The sequence below is a fragment of the Gorilla gorilla genome, chromosome 18 (genome assembly GCF_029281585.2).
Source record: "Gorilla gorilla gorilla isolate KB3781 chromosome 18, NHGRI_mGorGor1-v2.1_pri, whole genome shotgun sequence".
NCBI lineage: Eukaryota > Metazoa > Chordata > Mammalia > Primates > Hominidae > Gorilla > Gorilla gorilla.
In genome coordinates this window covers 24,571,853-24,594,035 of record NC_073242.2, presented here as the reverse complement: position 1 = coordinate 24,594,035, position 22,183 = coordinate 24,571,853, and the positions used below count along the sequence as shown (strand labels likewise).

Below are 22,183 nucleotides of genomic sequence, written 5' to 3'. Positions count from 1 at the left end.
AGCAAGGGAGAGCCTTGTTGTGTGTGAAGCTGCTCATGAGATAGGAATCTTGTTTCACCATTAAAACTGAATGCTGAATGCTTTGTGCATTCCTGAATTCCATTTTCTTCACCTTGGGAAAGTTTACTTTGGGGTTAAAAAAAACTAAGACTTCAGACTTCTTAGGGCTTCCCGTACACGTCGTAGGCTGCACGTTAGCTTGTCAATAATTGTGCCCTATGCATGTACTTGTTTTGGTTTAAATTTTTTTGTTTGAAGGAAAAAAGTCTAAGCGAATTCACTTATTTTCTTTTTCTTGATTTTTTTATTTTTATTTATTAATTTATTTTTTGAGACGAAGTCTCGCTCTGTTGCCCAGGCTGGAGTGCAGTGGTGCAATGTCGGCTCACTGCAACCTCTGCCTCCTGGGTTCAAATGATTCTCCTGCCTCAGCCGCCGGAGTAGCTGGGATTACAGTCATGGACCACCATGCCTGGCTAATTTTTATATTTTCAGTAGAGATGGGGTTTCACCATGTTTGCCAGGCTGGTCGCGATCTCCTGACCTCAAGTGATCCACCTACCTTGGCCTCCCAAAGTGCTGGGATTACAGGCGTGAGCTACTGCCCCGGCCTGTTTTTTGTTTTTTGTTTTTTTTTCAGACAGGGTCTTGCTCTGTCACCCACACTGGAGGGCAGTGGTGTGATCATGGCTCACTACAGCCTTTTAATCTCCCAGGCTCAAGCGATCTTCCCACGTCAGCCTCCCAACTGGGACTATAGTAGTGCACCCCCATGCCCAGCTAATTTTTTTTAATTTTTTGTAGAGACGAGGTCTCACTGTGTTGCCCAGGCTGGTCTTCAGTCCTGGTCTCAAGCAATCCTCCCTCCGTAACCTCCCAAAGTGCTGGGATTACAGGCATGAGCCACCATGCCCAGCCAATTTACATATTTTCATTTCCTTGTGACATTCCATTTGTTTAATCAAGGCTAAATGTATTGTTTAAGACAATAATTAGTCTTAACGCAGAAGGACAAATGGAATGTCAGTTACTGTGCCTTTTTTTTTTTTTTGAGACAGCATCTCGCTCTGTCAGCCAGGCTGGAGGGTAGTGGCATGATCTTGACTCACGGCAACCTCCACCTCCTGGGTTCAAGCAATTCTCCCACCTCAGCCTCCAGAGTAGCTGGGACTACAGGCATGCGCCACCACGCCTGGCTAATATTTGTATTTTTAGTAGAGATGGGGTTTCACCTTGTTGGCCAGGCTGGTCTTGAACTCCTGACCTCAAGTGATCCACGTGCCTCAGCCTCCCAAAGTGCTGGCGTTACAGGCGTGAGTCACTGTGCCTGGCCTGCTGTTTGTTTTTTATACTGTATTCTGTAGGTGTTTTTATGTACATTACACTAATGTTATTCACTCTTTGGTGACCTTGACAAAATGGAGCTACAGTGTTTGGTATAAAAAGTTCTGGGCCAGGAAACAGGAAGCCTGAATTCTGATCTCTATCCTGCTGCTACCAACTCTGGACTTCCAGTAGTCATTTAGCCTCTGAGTTCTTCTTCAGTCCAAGTTATTGATAATAATCAAGCCCTTTATCATTTAGAGTCTTATTTTGCCATGGCTTTTGCTTAGTTTTGTACAGTGTATATGTCAACATGTAAAAGCCATTTCATGGTATTAAGTACTGCCCAATTTAAGTCCAAACGCAGTAGAACTGAAAGCTCCGCATTGGTTGCTTTGAAATGGTCTCTCTGATGATACTGGAGTGGCAGAGTCGTTGGAGTCCAGTCTGATGCAACGAATCTCATAAAATAAATAGTCCTATAGTCCCGGCTACTCGGGATGCTGAGGCAGGAGGATTGCTTGAGTCCAGAAATTTGAGACCAACCTGGGCAACATAGCAAGACCTCATCTCTTAAAAAAAAAATGGCACCAAGTAAACGTTAGCTCTTTATATGGCACCAAGTAAACATTAGCTTTATAAGCCCAGTGTGAGCTAGTTAGAATTTCAGATCCTTTTCCTGCCTGCCGAAGTCAAAACTCTGCTTGGAATCTTATGTTTTATGTGCAGTATGTTCAGATTTTCTAGCTGGGATTGTCTGATGTCTAACTTGACTTTTACTCCTCTTAGTCCTCCCAAACCGAAGGACCCTGTATCTGCAGCTGTGCCAGCACCAGGGAGAAACAACAGTCAGATAGCATCTGGCCAAAACCAGCCCCAGGCAGCTGCTGGCTCCCACCAGCTCTCCGTGGGCCAACCTCACAATGCTGCAGGGCCCAGCCCGCATACACTGCGCCGAGGTAAGCAGCCACCGTCCTCCTTGCCCTCAGGGAAGGCTGTGCAGACCTCCTTAAGTTAGTGCAAGGATTCAGATGGTGAGGCTTGTGGCCAGATCTTTTCTATGTCTATTGTAAAATCCCAAGCAGAAAATTCAGTCATTTAAGAGAAAAGTCATTAAAGAAAAAGGAAAAAATAGAGAACAGAAAAGCAGACATTTAGTTTTTCCTTAGGCGTGACAAAGCTTAACAAACAAACAGTCAGTTCTGCAGAAATGCTCCCAGTTCTCCTGGTGTCCCAAGCCCTCGCTCTGTTTGGAGACTACCACAGCCTCTGTACTTCTCAGCTTTGTGGGTCTGGGAGGCACTTCTGCTTCGGAATTGGGGTGAAGGCTTTCTAGGTCCTGATTAACAGAATCTGAACTGCTCCCACCTGTCTTCCCTGCAGTCCTCCACCCAGCAGCCAGGGGAATTGCTTTAAAACTCCAAGCAGATCATGTCGTCTCTTGGTTAAACTCTTCAGTGGCTTCCATGCAAACTTCTCACCCTGGGTTGTCTGTGCTCTGATGGGGCCTACCTCTGAGCCCAGAGCTTACACTCCCCCCTCTCAACACACTCCACTCTTGGTTCCTTGAATGAACTAAGTTCATCCCCTCCTTAGGGCTTCCAGAACATTCTGTCCCATATCTTCACATGGTTTCTTCTTACCATTCAGGTCTCACCTCAAAAATCACTTCTTCCAGCTGGGCGTGGTGGCTCACACCTATAATCCCAGCACTTTGGGAGGCTGAGGCAGGAAGATCGCTTGAGGCCAGGAGTTGGAGACCAATCTGGTCAACATAGTGAGAGCCCACCTCTACAAAAAAAATTTTTTAAATTATCTGGGTGTGGTGACACATACCTATAGTCCCAGCTACTCAGGAGGCTGAGGCAGGAGGATCACTTGAGCCCAGGAGGTCAAGCCTGCAGTGAGCTATGATTGCACCACCGCACTCCAGCCTGGACAACAGAGTGAGACCCCATGTCTAAAATAAAAAAGAGAGGCCAGGTGCAGTGGTTCACATCAGTAATCCCAGCACTTTGGGAGGCCGGGGTGGGTGGATCGCTTGAACCAGGGGTTCAAGACCAGCCTGGCCAACATAGTGAAACCCCATCTCTACTAAAAATACAAAAATTAGCCGGGCATGGTGCTGCACGCCTGTGGTCCCAGCTACTCAAGAGGCTGAGGCATGAGAATTGCTTGAACCTGGGAGGCAGAGGTTGCAGTGAGCCAAGATTGCGCCACTGCACTCCAGCCTGGCCAACAGAGCAAGACCCCGTCCCGAAAAAAGAAAAAAAAAATGGATTAAATTCACTGTGTCTGTCTATAGAAGCATGGTCTTTATAAAGCACTACACAAATGTTAGTGGAATTTCTACAAATTATAGGCAGGGAGGCAAATTCGAGTCCACTGCTTGGTTGCAGACCCCCACTTTATCCTTCTAAAGGCTGCCTCTGTGGGCCCTGTCATCTTATCAGGATCTCAGCTGATCCTTGAGGGAAGTTAGTCTTCTGTACCTAGATTCCAGGTGTGACTCTGGTTTTGGATTAAGAAGACTCTTTTCCTTATAGCCGCATTCAGAGTCTTTCATGCTTCCTGAAATCACAGCTCCCAGGCTTCTTCGCAGGATGGGTTTGATTCTTTTTGCCTTCCCCACCCCCTGTGCCTCTGAGGTGGTCTCAGACAAGGCCTCCATTTCTCCCAGCCCCCTCCCCCTGACACTTTGCTCCCACGCTCCCTCTCCTCATCCTCTTCACACCCTTAAATTTCAGGAACGAGCTTTTATTCAGTATGACTTTACAATTAGTGTTGCTTAGAACAGAAAACTAGACTTTTTTTTTAAGTGCCGATGGCAGTCCGGAGTATAGCTAATGTAAGCTGGTTGGTGGTTTCTGAGTTCCAGGGTTGAAAGTTCCAGACCAGTGTAGCAGAGTAGACTTCACCCTTTTTTCTTTCTTTTTTTTCCTTTTTTATGTTTTTTAGAGGCAGGGTCTCGTTTTCTCACCCATGCTGGAATGCAGTGGCGTGATAATAGCTCACTGCATCCTCCAGCCACTGGACTCAAGTGATCCTCCCACTTTGGCCTCTCAAAGTGCTGGTACTACAGGCACATGCCACCATGCCTGGCTGCTTTATTTTTTTTGTAGAGTCAGGGTCTCACTGTGTTGCCCAGGCTGGTCTTGAGTGATCTTCCTGCCTCAGCCAGTCAGAGTGCTGGGAATACAGGCGTGAGCCACTGAGACTTTACCCTTTTCAATCCTGAATTCTGGGCCCTGTAAACAGGCAGCCGGGGAATAGGGGAAGGAGGAAGAGGAAAAAGCATTCAGGGAGTCCACATGTCATGGGCAGGAGTCTCTGTTCTGCCCCTTACTAGCTGTGTGACCTATTACCCAACACTGGCCCTCTTCAAGCCTCAGTTTTCTTCTTTGTGAAAATGGGGATAACAGAGCTTGCCCTGCAATGAGCTTATGAGACTTGAATGAGATAATTTATATAAATTATGTGCATAATTTATATAAAAGGCCTTACTTGGTACTGGTGATAAGAGTGATACATGTTCATTTCTTTCCTTCATTTCCTTCTCTTTTTTTCTTAGAGAACCAGTAGGATCTTAGCAGAGTTTGAAAAACGCTAAAGTCTCTCCTTTCCCCCTACCCCTCCCAGCCCAAAACCAGAGCCCCAGATCTGTCGTTTTCCCTCCTGCCCTCGTCAGTCCCAGGTTCCTATCCCTGATCTCAGCTGGTGTAGGGAGGAGAGTGATGTGATTCAGCTCTCTTTAGAGAAATAATTCTAAGGCAACTCTTCCAGATTTATTCATGCTTTTGTCCAGGACATATCTATTAGCTCAGATGGTTCCGGAATTGGTAGAAATTCTGTTATTAAGACCAATCAAACCAATCAAACTCTCAAGGAGAAGGTGGCTTGGGATCAGGGGTCATGTTATATCAGGGTGAACTAGTCATGCTTGGTGGTCCCTCCTGGCTGTTCTGCCTCTTTCTGCGTCTTCCCATGGGGCCCTAATGAGGAGGCTGCTAAGTGGGCTGAGGGCAGCACTTCCGTGTCATTGGGGTGGCCTCTGTTAACAGTTTTCTTCTTATTGAACTTTCAAAACGATAGGCCTTTAAAGCCCTTTCAAATGTGCATAATGTACTTAATTTTTAAAATAAACTTGTTTGTTTGGAGTAATTTTGAATTTATAGAAAAGTTGCAAAGATAATGCTGAGAGTTCCCATATGCCCCTTACTCAGTTTCCCCTGTTGTTAATGTGTCACATGACCATGGTACATTTACCCCAGCTCAGAAATCAACATTGGGCTAGTCCCCCCATCCCCCCCAACTTTTTTTTTTTTTTTTTTTTTGAAATGGTCTCACTCTGTTGCCCAGGCTGGAATTCAGTGGTGTGATCACTGCAGCCTTGGACTTCCCAGGCTCATGGGATCCTCCCACCTCAGCCTCATGAGTAGCTGGGATTACAGGCGCATGCCACCACGCCTGGCTAATTTTTGTAGTTTTTTGTAGAGATGGGGTTTTGCCCCGTTGCTCAGGCTGGCCTTGAACTCCCGCACTCAAGTGATCCGCCTGCTTTGGCCTCCCAAAGTGCTGAGATCACAGGCGTGAGCCACTGCACCTTGCGGTTCATTACCATTAACTAGACTCCACATTTTGTTCAGATTTCCCTAGTTTTTCCACTCATGTCCATTTTCTGTCCCAGGATCTCATCCAGGAGCCCACATTACATGTAGTCATCGTGTCTTCTTCGTCTCCTGCTGTCTGTGACACGTTCTCCGTCTTTCTGTGCTTTTCTATGGCCTTGATGGTTTTGGAGAGTACTGGTCAGGCATTTTGAAGAAAGGCCTTCAATTTGTGTTTGTCAGATGTTCTTCTGATGGGTTATGGGCTTTGGGGAGGAAGACACAGTGTGGTGCCCTCCTGACCACCTCTCATCAGAGGTACATGATGCTGGTGTACCTTATTACTGGTGAGGTTAAATTTGGGCTCCTGGCCAGGGTTGGTTGCTGCCTCACTGTTCCTACTGAAAGGTGTTTTTTCTCTTTTTGTGCAGCTGTTAAAAAACCCGCTCCAGCACCCCCGAAACCAGGCAACCCACCTCCTGGCCACCCCGGGGGCCAGAGTTCTTCAGGAACATCTCAGCATCCACCCAGTCTGTCACCAAAGCCACCCACCCGAAGCCCCTCTCCTCCCACCCAGCACACGGGCCAGCCTCCAGGCCAGCCCTCCGCCCCCTCCCAGCTCTCAGCACCCCGGAGGTACTCCAGCAGCCTGTCTCCAATCCAAGCTCCCAATCACCCGCCGCCACAGCCCCCTACCCAGGCCACGCCACTGATGCACACCAAACCCAATAGCCAGGGCCCTCCCAACCCCATGGCATTGCCCAGTGAGCATGGACTTGAGCAGCCATCTCACACCCCTCCCCAGACTCCAACGCCCCCCAGTACTCCGCCCCTAGGAAAACAGAACCCCAGTCTGCCAGCTCCTCAGACCCTGGCGGGGGGTAACCCTGAGACTGCACAGCCACATGCTGGAACCTTACCGAGACCGAGACCAGTACCAAAGCCAAGGAACCGGCCCAGCGTGCCCCCACCCCCACAACCTCCTGGTGTCCACTCAGCTGGGGACAGCAGCCTCACCAACACAGCACCAACAGCTTCCAAGATAGTAACAGGTAAGTAGGACATCAATGCCCATATTTCCTCGTCTGCTCTACATTGCTTTTGTACTACTACATTTTATTTAAGCTTTGATTTATGCCAGGTGTCAGCAAACTACATCTGCAAGCCAAACCAAACCTGTCCTGCAGCTAGTTTTTGTCATTAAAGTTTTATTGGAACACAGCTACACCCATTTGTTAACACATTGTCTGTGGCTGCATTGGTGCTGAAACAGCAGAGCTGGGTAGTCGTGACCAAAGATCCTGTGGCCCACAAAGTTGGAAACATTTACCACCTGGTCCTTTAAGTTTGCCGACCCCTGACTTACAGTTGCTTGTGTGTTTAAGACCTGTGTACGTTTACATTTTTCTCAACATAATGACTTTTATTCCAGGTGGAAGGTATTTTACAACACGAGCATGAACTTTATTTCTTAGTGAATTCCTCATTAAAATGCTTAAACAGTACTTCTAGGAGTAAAAGTGTTCATATTAAGTACAGAATTTCAGGTATAACTTTAAAAAATGTGATTTATGCCAAATTGAATGCTCCAGAAGGGAGATCTCAGGGCACTGTCATGTTCTAGTGGCTTGGGAGGGAAGAATCAAGATTTTCCTGTAGACCCAGTGGGAACCTGTTTGGAAGTGGTGGTGATTGTACAGGTTTTAGTGGGCTACCTAATGGCATATTTTAAATAGTCTAGAACATGACCATTTTATTTAACATTTCAAGAATATTTCCATCCCAAATGCTCTAATTTATTATTTAATTTAAGGATGAATATGGGGGTTTCTAGTGTGTTTTAAAAAAATGGTAATTAGGGGCCTCAAATAATTTCTTACAGCAGCCTAGTTTAAATTGTTCTAAGTGGAGGCACTTTTGGAAAAGAAGCTGAAATACACCTCTGGGCTTTCCAACCATATTGAGTGACTTTGCAGCTAAAAATGTGCCAAGGTTTCCATTAACCCAAAGGGTGACGGTTAACTGATTCTAACAGCTTTTGATAACTTTTTTCAGGAATATAATACATAATTTGCACATGTTATAAATGGTTAATAACTTTTTTTTCTGATGACATCAGAGCTTTTATTTTGAAAACAACAAAGCCATGTTGGTTTGTTTGTTTTGTTTCCCAATAGATGCCCTTCCTAGTGCCCTCACAGGTGGGGAAGGTTTCCAGGACTAAGGTCTGTAATGGCCCCGAGCAGCTTGCCCCATAGCTCGCCCCACAGCTCCAAATGCTCCTGCTTAGCCGTGTTTTGCATATGTGCTTTTGACCGTGTGCCCAGGAGCAGCCGTTTGACCGTGTGCCCTGACAGCCAATGGGCCATCCATTCCGTAGCATATTGACATTTCTTTATTTTTATCAGAAGCACTTTGAGCTGCAGTGCTTCAAATTCGAGGAGTAGATGTCAGTAGATCAAGAGCCTGATTTCAAGCTGCTCTTGAAGAGTATCTTCTTTCTTAGGGGCCAGGCACAGTGGCTCGTGCCTCTAATCCCAGTACTTTGAGTGGCTGAGGCAAGAGGATTGCTTGAGCTCAGGAGTTCGAGACTGCAGTGGGTAGTGATTGTGTCACTGCACACTGCAGTCCAGCCCGCATGACAGAGTGAGACCCTGTCTCTTTTTAAAAAAAAAAAAAAAAGAGGAATATCTTCTATCTTTTTGGTGAGCCTCTTAGCAGCAGTCTACTCTTCCCAGTGTGATTTACCTGTCACTGATGGGCTCACCAGCATCCAACCAAAGAGGACCCAGGTGCAGTCAGCATGGGAGGAAATTGTGTCCTTTGTGTCTTGAGCTTTAATTTTAAATTTTTGTATCTTAAGTGCAAGTTAACTGCCTGGAGCTTCTTAATTTGATATTTTAAATTCTCAAGACCAAAAAATTAAAAAAAATCTTCTGCCAAATACCCTACACTGAATTATTTTAAATTCCTTTGCATTCTAGCATGCTTACGTTTTGCTTTATTAAACCATATGAGCTTTTTAAAAGGCACTGTGAGCTCATCTAAGTCTGCCGCTGGGTCTACATGTGGACAGCATAAGGCCCTCATTATGTGTACAGCTGCTTTCATCAGCTGGCCTGAGCCTTGCGCCTATCGTGGGCCCCTTAGCCAGAGTGCTCACAGCTTAGGTCTGAGGAAGACTTTCTGGAGGAACCATAAGTGGAAAACCAGAGCGTAGCCTTCAAAACAGGGAGGAGGCCCGGGTGCGATTCCACAATTTCATGCTTGTGACACACCAAAATGTTATTCTCAGATATTTCCTTTTATTTAAATGAAAGATTCCAAACCAGAATTATGCCTGTTTTTTAATACCATTGTTATCCGGGGTGTATTTATTCCACAAGTTTAGTTTACTGATCTGCTACAACACTGTAATGTACTGCCTGTAATTATTAGATAAGTGAAATTTTACATTAAAAATGTGTTTCCCAAAGATACTAGCTATTTAAAAACCGGTCTATGCTATAAATTCTCCTAACTCAAGAAATTCCAGGTTACCAGGGTTATCTTTGTATTACAGAATTAACCTGTACTATCTTAAAATCCCCTGGCCTCCCATTGAAAGTACACAGAAGGCCAACATTTAGAATTTTTTAATCTGCTAGTATTGATCATACTGCTATTAACCATTCTTGGATATAGCCATTGGGTTTTTCAAGGAGGAAAAAATATATAACTTCCTTGGACAGGATGGTCCTTTATTATGACATAATGTTTTCACTTAGAAAACTTTAGATGGACAAATTCCTGAAAACAGTTTATTCCTTTAGAATTGGATTAAGTTAGAGTTTTGAAGAGTTGGGTTAAGGCTCATGGGATTAAGATAAACTCTTGGGGGGAGATTATTGCTGCCAAGCAGGTTTGGCAGCCAACTTCTCACAGCTCAGCACCAGCACTGGAGGATGCCGGCATTCTGGCATCATTTTGAGTCTCCTGTTAATTGTGACTCTAGAGAGCAGTAAGAGTTTTAATTCCCATGTAAAAGAGTTTACATCTTGCTATTTTTGAAGTAATAGATTTTAGCAAAGAGTATTCTAATTTAAACATTTTATTAAATAATTTAGATGTATGACCTGCCATATTCAGTAAGAACTGAGATTGGAATATTTAATGGTAAGGAAAAGGCACCTGATTGGCCAATGCATTTTTGCTACTTGATGATCATATTTGTGCACTCATGCCTGTTACTAACCGGCCACCCTAACCCTGCCTGCTTGCATCCCTACTAATAGTGCATGCACTGAAGGAGGACTGGCTTTGTTGATGCTTGCTGCAATGATTCGGAATACTAAGTGTGTACCCAGATGTGGAACAGGTGGTCACAGGGCTGTCCTTGTTACTTCTTTAATTTCCATTCTTTTCCATATCAGGCAAGCTTGAGGTATAGTAGGAAGAACACACGTTATGGAGTCAGACCTGACTGAGTTAGAATTTCAGCTCTTGGTATAACATAGGCTAGGCACAACCTGGCTGATCTGTAAAGTGGTGACATCTGTCTAAATTGTTGAAGATCAAATAAGAGAAAGTCCAAGGTTATTCTGTTAGCCAGTTACAGTTCTTAATATACGCGCAATCTCGGCTCACTGCAAGCTCCGCCTCCAGGTTCAAGCAATTCTCCTGCCTCAGCCTCCTGAGTACCTGGGATTATAGGCGCCTGCCACCACATCTGGCTATTTTTTTTATTTTTAGTAGAGACGGGGCTTTACCATGTTGGCCAGGCTGGTCTCGAACTCCTGACCTTAGGTGATCCGGCCGCCTCAGCCTCCCAAAGTGCTGGGATTATAGGTGTGAGCCATTGTGCCTGGCCTGCTATTTATCATTTTTATCTAGAAGAAAATAGTTTTAATCAGATTTCTATGTTAGATTCACATGTCAGGGTTTTAAAAACTCATACGCCCGGACCCGGCCTTCTAGGACCCAAACACAGGAGACTGGGGGTGGAACCCAGGTATCCATATTTTGATTCTGATGCACCACTTGGTTTTTTGAATCTCACTTCTTTCATGGGTTAAAAAGACAATGCTCTGCGGAAGGAGATAACATATACATTCATATAATTTAGTGATCCTGAGACTGTCTGTGAGGCATTAGTCCACTGTACCACAGATAGACCAAATCACTCACATAGTAGCCATAAGCCTGGACACTTTGCTGGCGAATTTCATAGTGTTTGCTTTTTAAACTCTCACCCTTCTTATGTCATGGAAGTAATGCCTTTTTAAAAATAAGCATGAGCTGGGGCACGGTGGCTCACGCCTGTAATCCCAGCACTTTGGGAGGCTGAGGCGGGTGGATCACTTGAGGTCAGGAGTTCAAGACCAGCCTGGCCAACATGGGGAAACCCCATCTCTACTGAAAATACAAAAAGTTAGCTGGGTGTCGTGGTGGGTGCCTGTAATCCCAGCTACTTGGGAGGCCAAGGCAGGAGAACTGCTTGAACCCAGGAGGTGGAGGTCGCAGTGAGCTGAGATCGTGCCACTACACTCCAGCCTGGGTGACAGTGAGACTCTGTCTCAAATAAATAAAAATAAGCATGGATATTAAAACTCTTGAGAAATGGAAATAATAAGAAATCAACTGTAGCTATACAATTGAAAAAGTCTGCCATTTATATTCTACTTTTTTTCTTTTCTCCTCTTCTCTTCTCTTCTCTTTTCTTTTCTTTTTTTTTTTTCAGACGGAGTCTCACTCTGTTCCCCAGGCTGGAGTGCAGTGGCACGATCTTGGCTCACTGCAAGCTCCGCCTCCCGGGTTCACGCCATTCTTCTGCCTCAGCCTCCCGAGTAGCTGGGACTACAGGCGCCCCCACGCCACCACGCCCAGCTAATTTTTTGTATTTTTAGTAGAGACGGGGTTTCACCATGTTAGCCAAGATGGTCTCGATCTGCTGACCTCGTGATCCACCCGTCTCGGCCTCCCAAAGTGCTGGGATTACAGGCGTGAGCCACCACGCCCGCCCCTTTTTTTCTTTTAGTTTTTCTAGAAGGCAAGGAGGTACATGAGCATAATTATTTGACCTAGACGGATTTGGATCCTTTTATTTTACTTTACATCATATGCTCGTTCTCATGTGATAATGTAATTTTTAGAGCCATGTTTTTCAGTGACTTCATAATGTTTCATCAACCAGATGTATTATTACTCCTAGTTGGATATTTAAGTGGCTTCTGTTTCTACTTGCAGTTTATTTTTAATAAGTAGATACTCAGAATTGTGTCAAGATAACATCCAGTAAGACTTGAACAGAATCACTCCTGAATAGTTGACTCAGAGTCTCTAATAGCCCTAGAAAACTGACGAGAAATCATCAGTTCCTGATAAAATTACACAATTCTACTTCGACCAAAGAGGATCAAAGCCAGATTGGTTGGACTGTCATTCTTCTGTTTATTTATTTTGTGTATTTTTTGAGACAGAGTCTTGCTCTGTCACCCAGGCTGGAGTGCAGTGGTGCAATCTTGGCACACTGCAACCCCTGCCTCCCTGGTTTAAGCAGTTCTCTTGCCTCAGCCTCCCAAGTAGCTGGGATTATAGGCAGGTGCGGCAACACCTGGCTGATTTTTGTATTTTTAGTAGAGACAGGGTTTCGTCATATTGGCCAGGCTGGTCTCGAACTCATGACTTCAAGTGATCCACTCACTTCTGCCTCCCAAAGTGCTAGGATTACAGGCATGAGCCACCGCACCCAGCCCCATCATTCTTAATCACCCTAACATTTTCCCTCTTTCCCAAAAGAGTTGTGTATATCCTTGGGTGAGGATCCTGAAAGTGAAGACATTATCTGAGGAAATAATGGTTTGGGTCTTAAACACTCTGGTTAGAGCTAAGTTTATATGACAGGTATTACATTGTAAAAAGGAGAAAAAGGTTATTTTAGAAAGACACCTGTTAGAACCTGCTTTTTTTTATTTTTATTTTTTTTGAGACTGAGTCTTACCCTGTTTTAATTTAATCATCCTTATTTAAGGATGCTCAGAATGGAATGCAGTGGTGCAATCTCAGCTCACTGTGACCTCCACCTCCCAAGTTCAAGCGATTCTCCTGCCTCAGCCTCCTGAGTAGCTGGGATTACAGGCACGCACTACCATGCTCGGCTAATTTTTGTATTTTTAGTAGAGACGGGGTTTCACCATGTTGGCCAGGCTGGTCTTGAACTCCTGACCTCAGGTGATCTGCCTGCCTTGGCCTCCCAAAGTGCTGGGATTACAGGCATGAGCCACCACCTCCAGCCAGAACCTGCTTTCTAAAAGCACCCTAAACCTCTTTGGTTGTGAATTTATATACTCTCTGCCTTCCAAGGGCTGGTCTTTGAGGATATTGCTTGGAACTAAGTTCATACAGTAGATATTTTATTTAAAAAAAACAAAACAAAACAAAACAAAAAAAAAACAGAAAAGAGACCTCCAATAAAAGGTTTCTTTTTTGTCTGATTTTTTGCTTTTTTTTATTTCAAAATATAATACTTGTCATATAAACTTAGCTCCAAGCAGTATGCTCAAAGACCAGCCTTTCTTGGAATGCAAATAATATATAAATTCATAGCCAGAGAAGTTTAGAGGTGTTTAAAGAAAACCAGGTTCTTACAGGTGTCTTTCTAAAATAACCTTTATCTCTTTTTTACAACAATCAACCAGAGTGTTTAAGACTCAAACCGTTCACTGGTGAAAGAAGGCATTCCCTGAGACTCTAGGTCTGAGAAGAGGGATGGGTGGTGGAGAGGGGGAGGGAGTTTATTCGCCCTGCAGTTGTGCCTGCACCACTTCCTTTCAAGGGCATATTTGGATCTGTTACTTGTCAAAGTGGCTATCAGAATCACCTTGGACTTCTTGAAGGGTGAGTTCACAACCGAGAAAGCACATATTCAAAATTGTTGAAGTAATAAGTAAATCTTCTAGAACCATACCCTCAGTGATAACTTTCCACTTCTAGCTCTTAAATATCCACTTCCGTTTCCTGGATAAGATACTCAGTTCAGGAAGGAACCTGGGTTACATTTGTCAGAGCCCCAAATCTGAGATGAACTGTATCAAGTTCTGCCTTTGGGCTGAGGCTGGTTACTGGAGGTCATCCTCTGTTTCTCTTTTTTTTTTTTTTTTTTTTTTTTAAAAAAAGAGAGAGGGTCTTGCTCTGTTGCCCAGGCTAGAGTGCAGCGGTGTGATTACAGTCCACTGCAGCCTTGACCTCCTGGGCTCAAGCGAACCTCCCAAGTAGCTGGAAGGTGGAACTAGAGGCATGCACCACCACACCTGGCTAATTTTTGTGTTTTTCTTGTAGAGACGGAGTCTCATGTTGCCTGGGCTGGTCTCGAACTTCTGGGCTCACACCATCATCCCACCACGCCCAGCCTATTTTGTTTTTTTAAATACAATATATTTTGTATGAACTTAGCTCCAAGCATATGCTCAGAAACCAGCCCTTCTTGGAGTGCAGTTAATATACGAGTTCATAGCCAGAAAGATTTAGAGGTGTTTCAGACAAACCAGGTTCTTACAGGTGTCTTTCTGAAATAACCATTTTCTCCTTTTTACAACAAACCAGAGTGTTTGTAAGACTGAAACAATGATCTCGGATAATGTTTTTGAGGGCCCTCACCCAGGGATTTACAGACTCCTCTGGGGAGGAGGGAAAATGTAATGCGAAGAGCCAGAGTGCAACCAATCTGGCTTTGATCCTCTTTGGTCCACACTGGCTGTGTCACCTTGGGCAAGGAATAGAGCCTCTGAGTCTCCCTTTCTTATTTCTGCTGCCTTAGGATTAGTTAGTGGGGGTTCAGTGAGACGATGTGATAAAGTGTGGGTGTATAGTACAGTCTCTGGTGTAAGTAAGTGCTCTATAGTAATGTCAGCTACTGAGGCTGGGTGTGGTGGCTCATGCTGGTAATCCCAGCATTTTGGGAAGCCGAGGTGGGAGGACTGCTTGAGGCCAGGAGTTGAAGACCAGCCCAGTCAACATAGTGAAACCCTGTCTCTACCAAAAATAAAAAAAAATTAGCCAGGCATGGTGGCGTATGCTTGTAGTCCTAGCTACTCGGGAGGCTGAGGTGGGAGGATCACTTGAGCCCAGGAGGTGGAGGCTGCAGTGAGCTGAGATTGCACAACTGCACTCCAGCCTGGGCAAAAGAGCAAGACCCCATCTCAAAAAAAAAAAAAATTTGTTTAATGTTAGCTACTGTGATGAAGTCTCTTTCTGAAAACTAGTTCTGTACAGGTTGCTGTAATTCTTTCTACTTTTCATGTGTAAACAAAGTCATTGTTTCTTTCAGGGACTGATTCATGTAGGAATAGAGAGGGCCTGGGGAAACCAGATGGGGCAGGTAGGGGGCAGAGTAAGGGATTTCCTTTACGCCCCAAAACTGTTTTTTCCCCTTGAATAAATAATGTGTGTGGATCATAAATAGAAAAATTCAGAGAGGCACAAATCTAAAAATTATGTATATGTGATGTATAAGAAAAAGAGAGCAGCTGGGGAGGGGCTTGGTGGCTGATAGGCGTTAGCTTGCATGTGAATACAGATATTAACAAGTAGAAATCTCATCCGTATACACAGTGCCTTTGCATCATGCGTTCCCCGCCAAGCCATGTCGGTTCCATAGTTTCTGGTAAACTCTGGGCTGAGAAGAGACACGGGCTGGTAGCCCCTTCTGTTTTTGGGGGCCAATATAATGGGGAAAGGATTGCATTTGCAGTGATTTTCTTATACGTCGTCTTCAAGTCACAGCTACTTCTTTGCCTGAGGATGTAAGAATGGAGGATTGGAAAGATGGTTGCTCTAGATGACTCTTCATGCATCCATCCAACCATCCAAGTGTGCAGCTACAAAATTTATTGAACATCTACTATTTTCCAGTCACTGTTTTAGGTACTGAGATACACTGTGAACAAGACAGACACAGTCCCTGCCTTCGTTGACTTCTGTTCTGCTTAGGACAAATCCAAGACAGCCCCTATTCTGTGCATACAGACCACCTTTGGCTGCACCATAGGCTGGTGCAATTCTGCACAGTGTCATTGGTTTTATAGTTATCACAAGACCTGAATTGTCTGAAATGACATTCAGCACCTGAACTCTTTGACACCTTGGCACCTCCATAAATCTAGAAATTTCTCTGAGTTGTGGTGCATAGGAAACCTTGAGGGACAACCCAGGAGTAACTGTGAGAAAAAGGGTGTCCCAGGGAGTAAATAGATCTCACAGCTCAGAACTGTAGGGACAGGAAGGTGGAAGGGGTGGGAGCTGGAACAAGTCTCCAAGCAGTGAGCTTCCCCAAAGTGCACCAGCGTTTTCAAGCTGTGCCTGCGTAGACGGGAGCAGGTCGAACAGAAATATGGTCAAAACTAGCTCCCGTCAAGGACAGACAGGATGTCATTTTGCACCACAGCAAGTAGGGGAGAGCAGCTCGCAAGCCTAACTGTGAAACACCCCCACAAACCACCTCCTCCTCCCACTCCCTCACTGCTGCCTGCCATGGCTACCCCTAACCCAGCAAAGCAAAACTACAAAACATCTCTCTTCTCTCTTACACCAGCCCTAAAATACCTAATGAGGCTCTCATAATTTGCCAGAACCCACATCTACTAGAGAAGCCAGCCCTTTTGTCTTAATTAGGATCCCCTTGGTTCGCCCACTTGACCATGGGCTTCATTGAGGCTGTGCCTGTCTTGTTCAGTGTTGCGTCCTCAGCAGGTAGAAGGGTGCCTGGCACCTGGGAGGTGCTCAGTAAATATTTGTTCATGCATAAATGAATCTGAGACCCACTGGCCTCTGGGAAGAGCATAGGAGAGGGGGACAACAGCATGAGGACCATATGTTTGCCACCCTGCTGAAGGAATTTCAGCCAACATAATAAGACATGAAAATGGCATTCGAGGTGTATTAGACAGACAAGGGGACGTTAGTGTTTGCAGGAGACTTGGTCTGCCTCAGTGATGTCAGTCAGCAGTGATTGTGATTCCCCAGGGGACACTCGGCAGCATCTGGAGACATTTTAGTTTAAACTTCCCCAGTGATCTGTGATGTACAGGAGACATTTTCGGTTGTCACACTGGGGGAGGAGGCTGCATGTCACTGGCATCTGTTGGGTGACACCTACAATGCACAGGACAACCACAACAAATAATTCAGGCCCAAATGTTGCTGGTGCTGAGGGTGAGGTCCTACTGTTAGTAACAGGAGGAAAAGCCAGCAGTCTGGAGGAGAGACCTCTTCCCAGGGCAGCCCAGGGGCCATCAGGAGGATTCATCTCATGCATTAGAGGCCTTGGGAAGAATGAGGCTTCCTTTCCTCCATCAAAGCAAGCAAATCCTTTAAAAGCTGCATCTCCAAGGGCTGCTCCAGGCTCATAGCAAGCAACATCAGAGCCCAGAGGCAAGGCTGTGCCACTCAGCTGCCCTCTGGGGTCACAAAGGCTTCACTTGGCTTCTAAGAGCTGATGAGGCCTCTCGCAAGGGACCCTGTGTGCATGGGCTGACCCTGAAACTTCCCAGCCTCTCTTCTTCTCAGAGCACCCTCAGGTGGCCTCTTGGGGGTTACCCCTCATTGATACCATGTCTCCTCGTGTTTTTGTCCAGACTCCAATTCCAGGGTTTCAGAACCGCATCGCAGCATCTTTCCTGAAATGCACTCAGACTCAGCCAGCAAAGACGTGCCTGGCCGCATCCTGCTGGATATAGACAATGATACCGAGAGCACTGCCCTGTGAAGAAAGCCCTTTCCCAGCCCTCCACCACTTCCACCCTGGCGAGTGGAGCAGGGGCAGGCGAACCTCTTTCTTTGCAGACCGAACAGTGAAAAGCTTTCAGTGGAGGACAAAGGAGGGCCTCACTGTGCGGGACCTGGCCTTCTGCACGGCCCAAGGAGAACCTGGAGGCCACCACTAAAGCTGAATGACCTGTGTCTTGAAGAAGTTGGCTTTCTTTACATGGGAAGGAAATCATGCCAAAAAAATCCAAAACAAAGAAATACCTGGAGTGGAGAGAGTATTCCTGCTGAAACGCGCATAGGAAGCTTTTGTCCCTGCTGTTAATGCGGGCAGCACCTATAGCAACTTGGAATGAGTAAGAAGCAGTGCGTTAACTATCTATTTAATAAAATGCGCTCATTATGCAAGTCGCCTACTCTCTGCTACCTGGACGTTCATTCTTATGTATTAGGAGGGAGGCTGCTCTCCTTCAGACTTGCTGCAGAATCATTTTGTACCATGTATGGTCTGTGTCTCCCCAGTCCCTTCAGAACCATGCCCATGGATGGTGACTGCTGGCTCTGTCACCTCATCAAACTGGATGTGACCCATGCCGCCTCGTTGGATTGTCGGAATGTAGACAGCAATGTACTGTTCTTTTTTTTTTTTAAGCAATGTAATTGCTACTTGATAAGGACCGAACATTATTCTAGTTTCATGTTTAATTTGAATTAAATATATTCTGTGGTTTATATGAAAACTTCATAATTCTTGGAGATAAATTGTGGAGTGTGTGTGTGTGTGTGCATGAGTGTGTGTGTGTATTGCCACTCAACCAGATAGAATTGTGGCTGGGACATCTTGGGGGAGAGGGTCTAATTGTAGCTGTAGGAGTTTGAAGAAACAGAGAGCAAGGTCGCAGCAGTGAAAAAGGCCACCAGGTGCCCCAAAGACCTCCTAGCCTGGCCATCCTCAGTGCAGGTTCTGGTCAAGGCTGCACCCTTGGTCCTCCCAGTGCTGGCATCCCTTTCTTTCCATCTAGAGATACTCAGACTCCCGGGGGCAGCTCACAGGAGCTCAGCCCCACCGGGTTGGTGCATTCGTCAGCAGTTGTGAATTGCCATAGAGAGCCCCTTTTCCATTGGCTGGTGCTTTCATGCCCTATCCAAGGCGTGAAAATTATCCCGTCTCTCCCAGGATTGAAATACTAGGGAAGAGCCGATGGGGAATTGGAGCAAAGCGAGACTGAGGCTCTGGACAGCTGGTCTGACGATAGCACGACCCCTTGGCCCAGATAAGGCCGTTTTCTCTTGGGAACAGAGTGGGACACGCTGCCAGAGTTGGCTGCCCTGAGCCTTCTATTGATCGAGTTTGCTAGGTGTGTCAGTGTCTAAGTCACTGCCTAGAAGACACTGGGCCTCTTTCCACTACGAACTGACTTAAGCCTGATTTAAAAAGGGGAACCACAGTTTCCTTTTGTTGTTTTTTTGAAACAGATCTCACTCCGTGGCCCAGGCTGGAGTGCAGTGGCGCAATCATAACTCACTGCAGCCTCCAAACTCCTAGGCTCAAATGATCCTCCCAACTCAGCCTCCCAAGTAGCTGAGACTACAGGTGCATGGCAATACACCCAACTAATTTTTAAATAATTTTTTTTCTAGAGACAGGGATCTTGCTGTGTTGCCCAGGCTGGTCTTACAATTCTGGCCTCACCCAATCCTCCCACTTCAGCCTCCGAAAGTGCTGGGATTACAGGCGTGAGCCACCATGCCCAGCCCACATTTTCATCTTTACTCAGTTTCCTATGCCCTCAAAGTACTCCCTATACTTATTAATTATCTTGAAAATATGCTCCTGTAAGCCCATTTGCTCCCATATCTTGAATTTTCATTGGCTTAAGGCTCACTCTTCCCCTGTGCCACCTGTGTATTGTTAATTTTCTATACCCTCCTTTAGCCACAGAACAAACCCTGCAGAGAAAGAATCCTCTGTGTAGGCTGATGTTCCATGTTGAGCACCTTCTCCAGGCGCCTGGCTGTCCACAGTCAGGTGTCTCCGTGGAGCCTCGGAGATGCTCCCATCGTGATGCCTGAGGTTGTCCTCCAGAGGAAGCAGGGACGTGGGCGCTTGTCAGGGAGACGCTGTTGGCACCTGGGGATGAGGAACATCCATGCTGACATCCTGCCCAGAATATAGCATGTGTTCATCATTGCTGATTCTGAAATACAGCAAACCATACCTCATTATTTTAAGAGCCTCATTCAGTTTTTACTCTCCTATTGTTTGCAGCAATCTTCCTACCCTGACAGCTGCAAACTTCAAAACAATGAAAGTCATTTGACTCTGTGTATGTGTCAAAGGTAAAGACCACACTTTGGGAGGCCGAGGCGGGCAGATCACTTGATGTCAGGAGTTCAAGACCAGCCTGGTCAACATGGTGAGACCCCATGTCTACTAAAGATACAAAAAATTAACTTGGCATTATGGTGGGTGCCAGTAATCCCAGCTACTTAGGAGGCTGAGACAGGATAATCACTTGAACCTGGGCGACAGAGACTACAGTGAGCCCAGATCAAGCCAGTGCACTCCAGCCTGGGCAACAAAGTGAGACTCTGTCTCAAAAAAAAAAAAAAACAAAAAACAAACAAAAAACAGAACTGTCTAGGGTGGGATACATGGCTGAGCATCCCACCGGCAGGGCCAGGAGAGCCACCTGGATCCTCTTTCCCATTCCTGCGGCCTGGGATTCCTTCTGCTGGAGGCGTTGTACTATGTTGGCACTGCACGTTAGGTACACCATTTCCAGCCTGCCCACCGTCAGAGAGGCAGAGAATCTGAACCCATAGTGGCCATTTCTGGCTGTCCAGAAGGGCACTGGCCATCTGCCCTTCAGATTGTTTCCTTCCCTTCTCTACACAGTAGTTTCTTATAGAATGTTCTAGGCCCTTGCGCTCAGACTTCGTGTCCCTGCTCCCCCACCTGCACCAAACCTCCTTGGTCAGGCACCGATTCCTCTCACTACCCCCTGCGGTTTAGCACTCACCTAGCATTCTGGAAGGAGCTTGCCCTGCACCCAGCACTGTGGAGACTGCAGAGGCTCAGAGTAGACCCCTGGCTGCCTTGGTTTTGCCGAGTTCCACCCCATGGTCATTCCAAGAGTTCAGATGCGCTGGGTGTGGTGGCTCATGCCCGTAATCCCAGCACTTTGGGAGGTCGAGGTGGGCGGATCATGGGGTCAGGAGTTTGAGACCAGCCTGCCCAACATGGCAAAACCCCATCTCTTCTAAAAAAAAAATTATATATATATATGTGTGTGTGTGTGTGTGTGTGTGTGTATATATATATACACATACACACAAAAAAAATTAGCCAGGCACAGCGGCTCATGCCTGTAATCCCAGCACTTTGGGAGGTCGAGGTGGGCGGATCACAGGGTCAGGAGTTTGAAACCAGCCTGCCCAACATGGCAAAACCCCATCTCTTCTAAAAAAAAAATTTTATATATATATGTGTGTGTGTGTGTGTGTGTGTGTGTGTGTGTATATATATATATATACACACACACACACAAAATTAACCAGGCGCAGCGGCTCGTGCCTGTAATCCCAGGACTTTGGGAGACTGACGTCGGTGGATCACTTGAGGTCAGGAGTTTGAGACCAGCCTGGCCAACATGGTGAAACCCTGTCTCTACTAAAAAAAAAAAAAAAAAAAAAAAAGCCTTGTGTGGTGACACACCCCTGTAGTTCCAGCTACTCAGGAGTCTGAGGCAAGAGAATTGCTTGAACCTGGGAGGCAGAGGTTGCAATGAGCCAAGATCATCTACTGAACTCCAGCCTGGGTGACACGAGACTGTCTCAAAAAAAAAAAAAAAAAATTCAGATGCCATTGGAGTGACCCCATCCTTGGACCATTGTGATGGCCCTGGTTCTCCGGGAGCTCCGTGGAGTGACTCCCGCTCCTCTGTTGGGGCTGCAGTTCTCAGTGTCTCCCAAGCCCAGTGAGTCCCACAAGTGCTCCTATTTGAAGGTCTTAAGACAAACCCTCCTGGTTTCTCCCTGAGGTCTCCTCCCACCATTTCCTCACCATATTCCAGCGCCTCTGGCCTCTGGGACCCACAGTCTCAGGGTTTTGCATCAGACTGGGCAGTAAGCACTTCACTCATAGGGATGCTTCTCAGTCAAGGGCTTGCACTTTCCTCGTATCTCATCGGCGGAGCTAGAGAGGAGGAGATGTGCTGGTGCGGGGAAGCCACAGGCTCTGGTGCAGCCAAAAGACAAGAAGTGACCAAGACCACTTGAGCTGCCAGCTAAGGGAGGGGAGCAAGTCAAGGACCCCCTTAGTTTCCCTCCTGCCCACAGCAGGCTGCACACATGGCCATCCCCACCGTGTCCCGCATGGGTTCGCACAGGCATGGGCCCTGAGTCTCTTCCCCAGCAGGCAGGACCCCTGTCTCCCGGCATGGAGCTGTGGGTGCCCTGCCACCACCGTGGATTCTGTGGAGTAGAGAAAACCTGCCTGCAGAGGGAGAAGT

The 22,183-nt window shown here is 46.2% G+C and overlaps 1 protein-coding gene across 9 annotated transcripts in view; it reads left to right on the top strand.

The window, feature by feature from the left end:
• The window catches only part of ARHGAP17 (Rho GTPase activating protein 17), a 96,121-nt gene extending 77,712 nt beyond the window's left edge, over positions 1 to 18,409 (top strand). For 4 of the 9 annotated variants that reach the window (XM_004057372.5, XM_004057371.5, XM_055365533.2 and 1 more), the window contains 3 exons: positions 2,113 to 2,282; positions 6,362 to 6,982; positions 17,540 to 18,409. In XM_004057372.5, coding sequence (XP_004057420.1) covers positions 2,113 to 2,282; positions 6,362 to 6,982; positions 17,540 to 17,670 — 922 coding nt within the window. In that variant the 3' untranslated portion in view covers positions 17,671 to 18,409. Of the gene's footprint in view, positions 1 to 2,112; positions 2,283 to 6,361; positions 6,983 to 8,107; positions 9,977 to 10,036; positions 10,086 to 17,539 lie in introns of those variants that run through there. The other 5 variants (XR_010131516.1, XR_010131517.1, XM_055365536.2 and 2 more) reach the window with 3 other exon arrangements.
• The last annotated feature ends 3,774 nt before the right edge of the window (positions 18,410 to 22,183 follow it).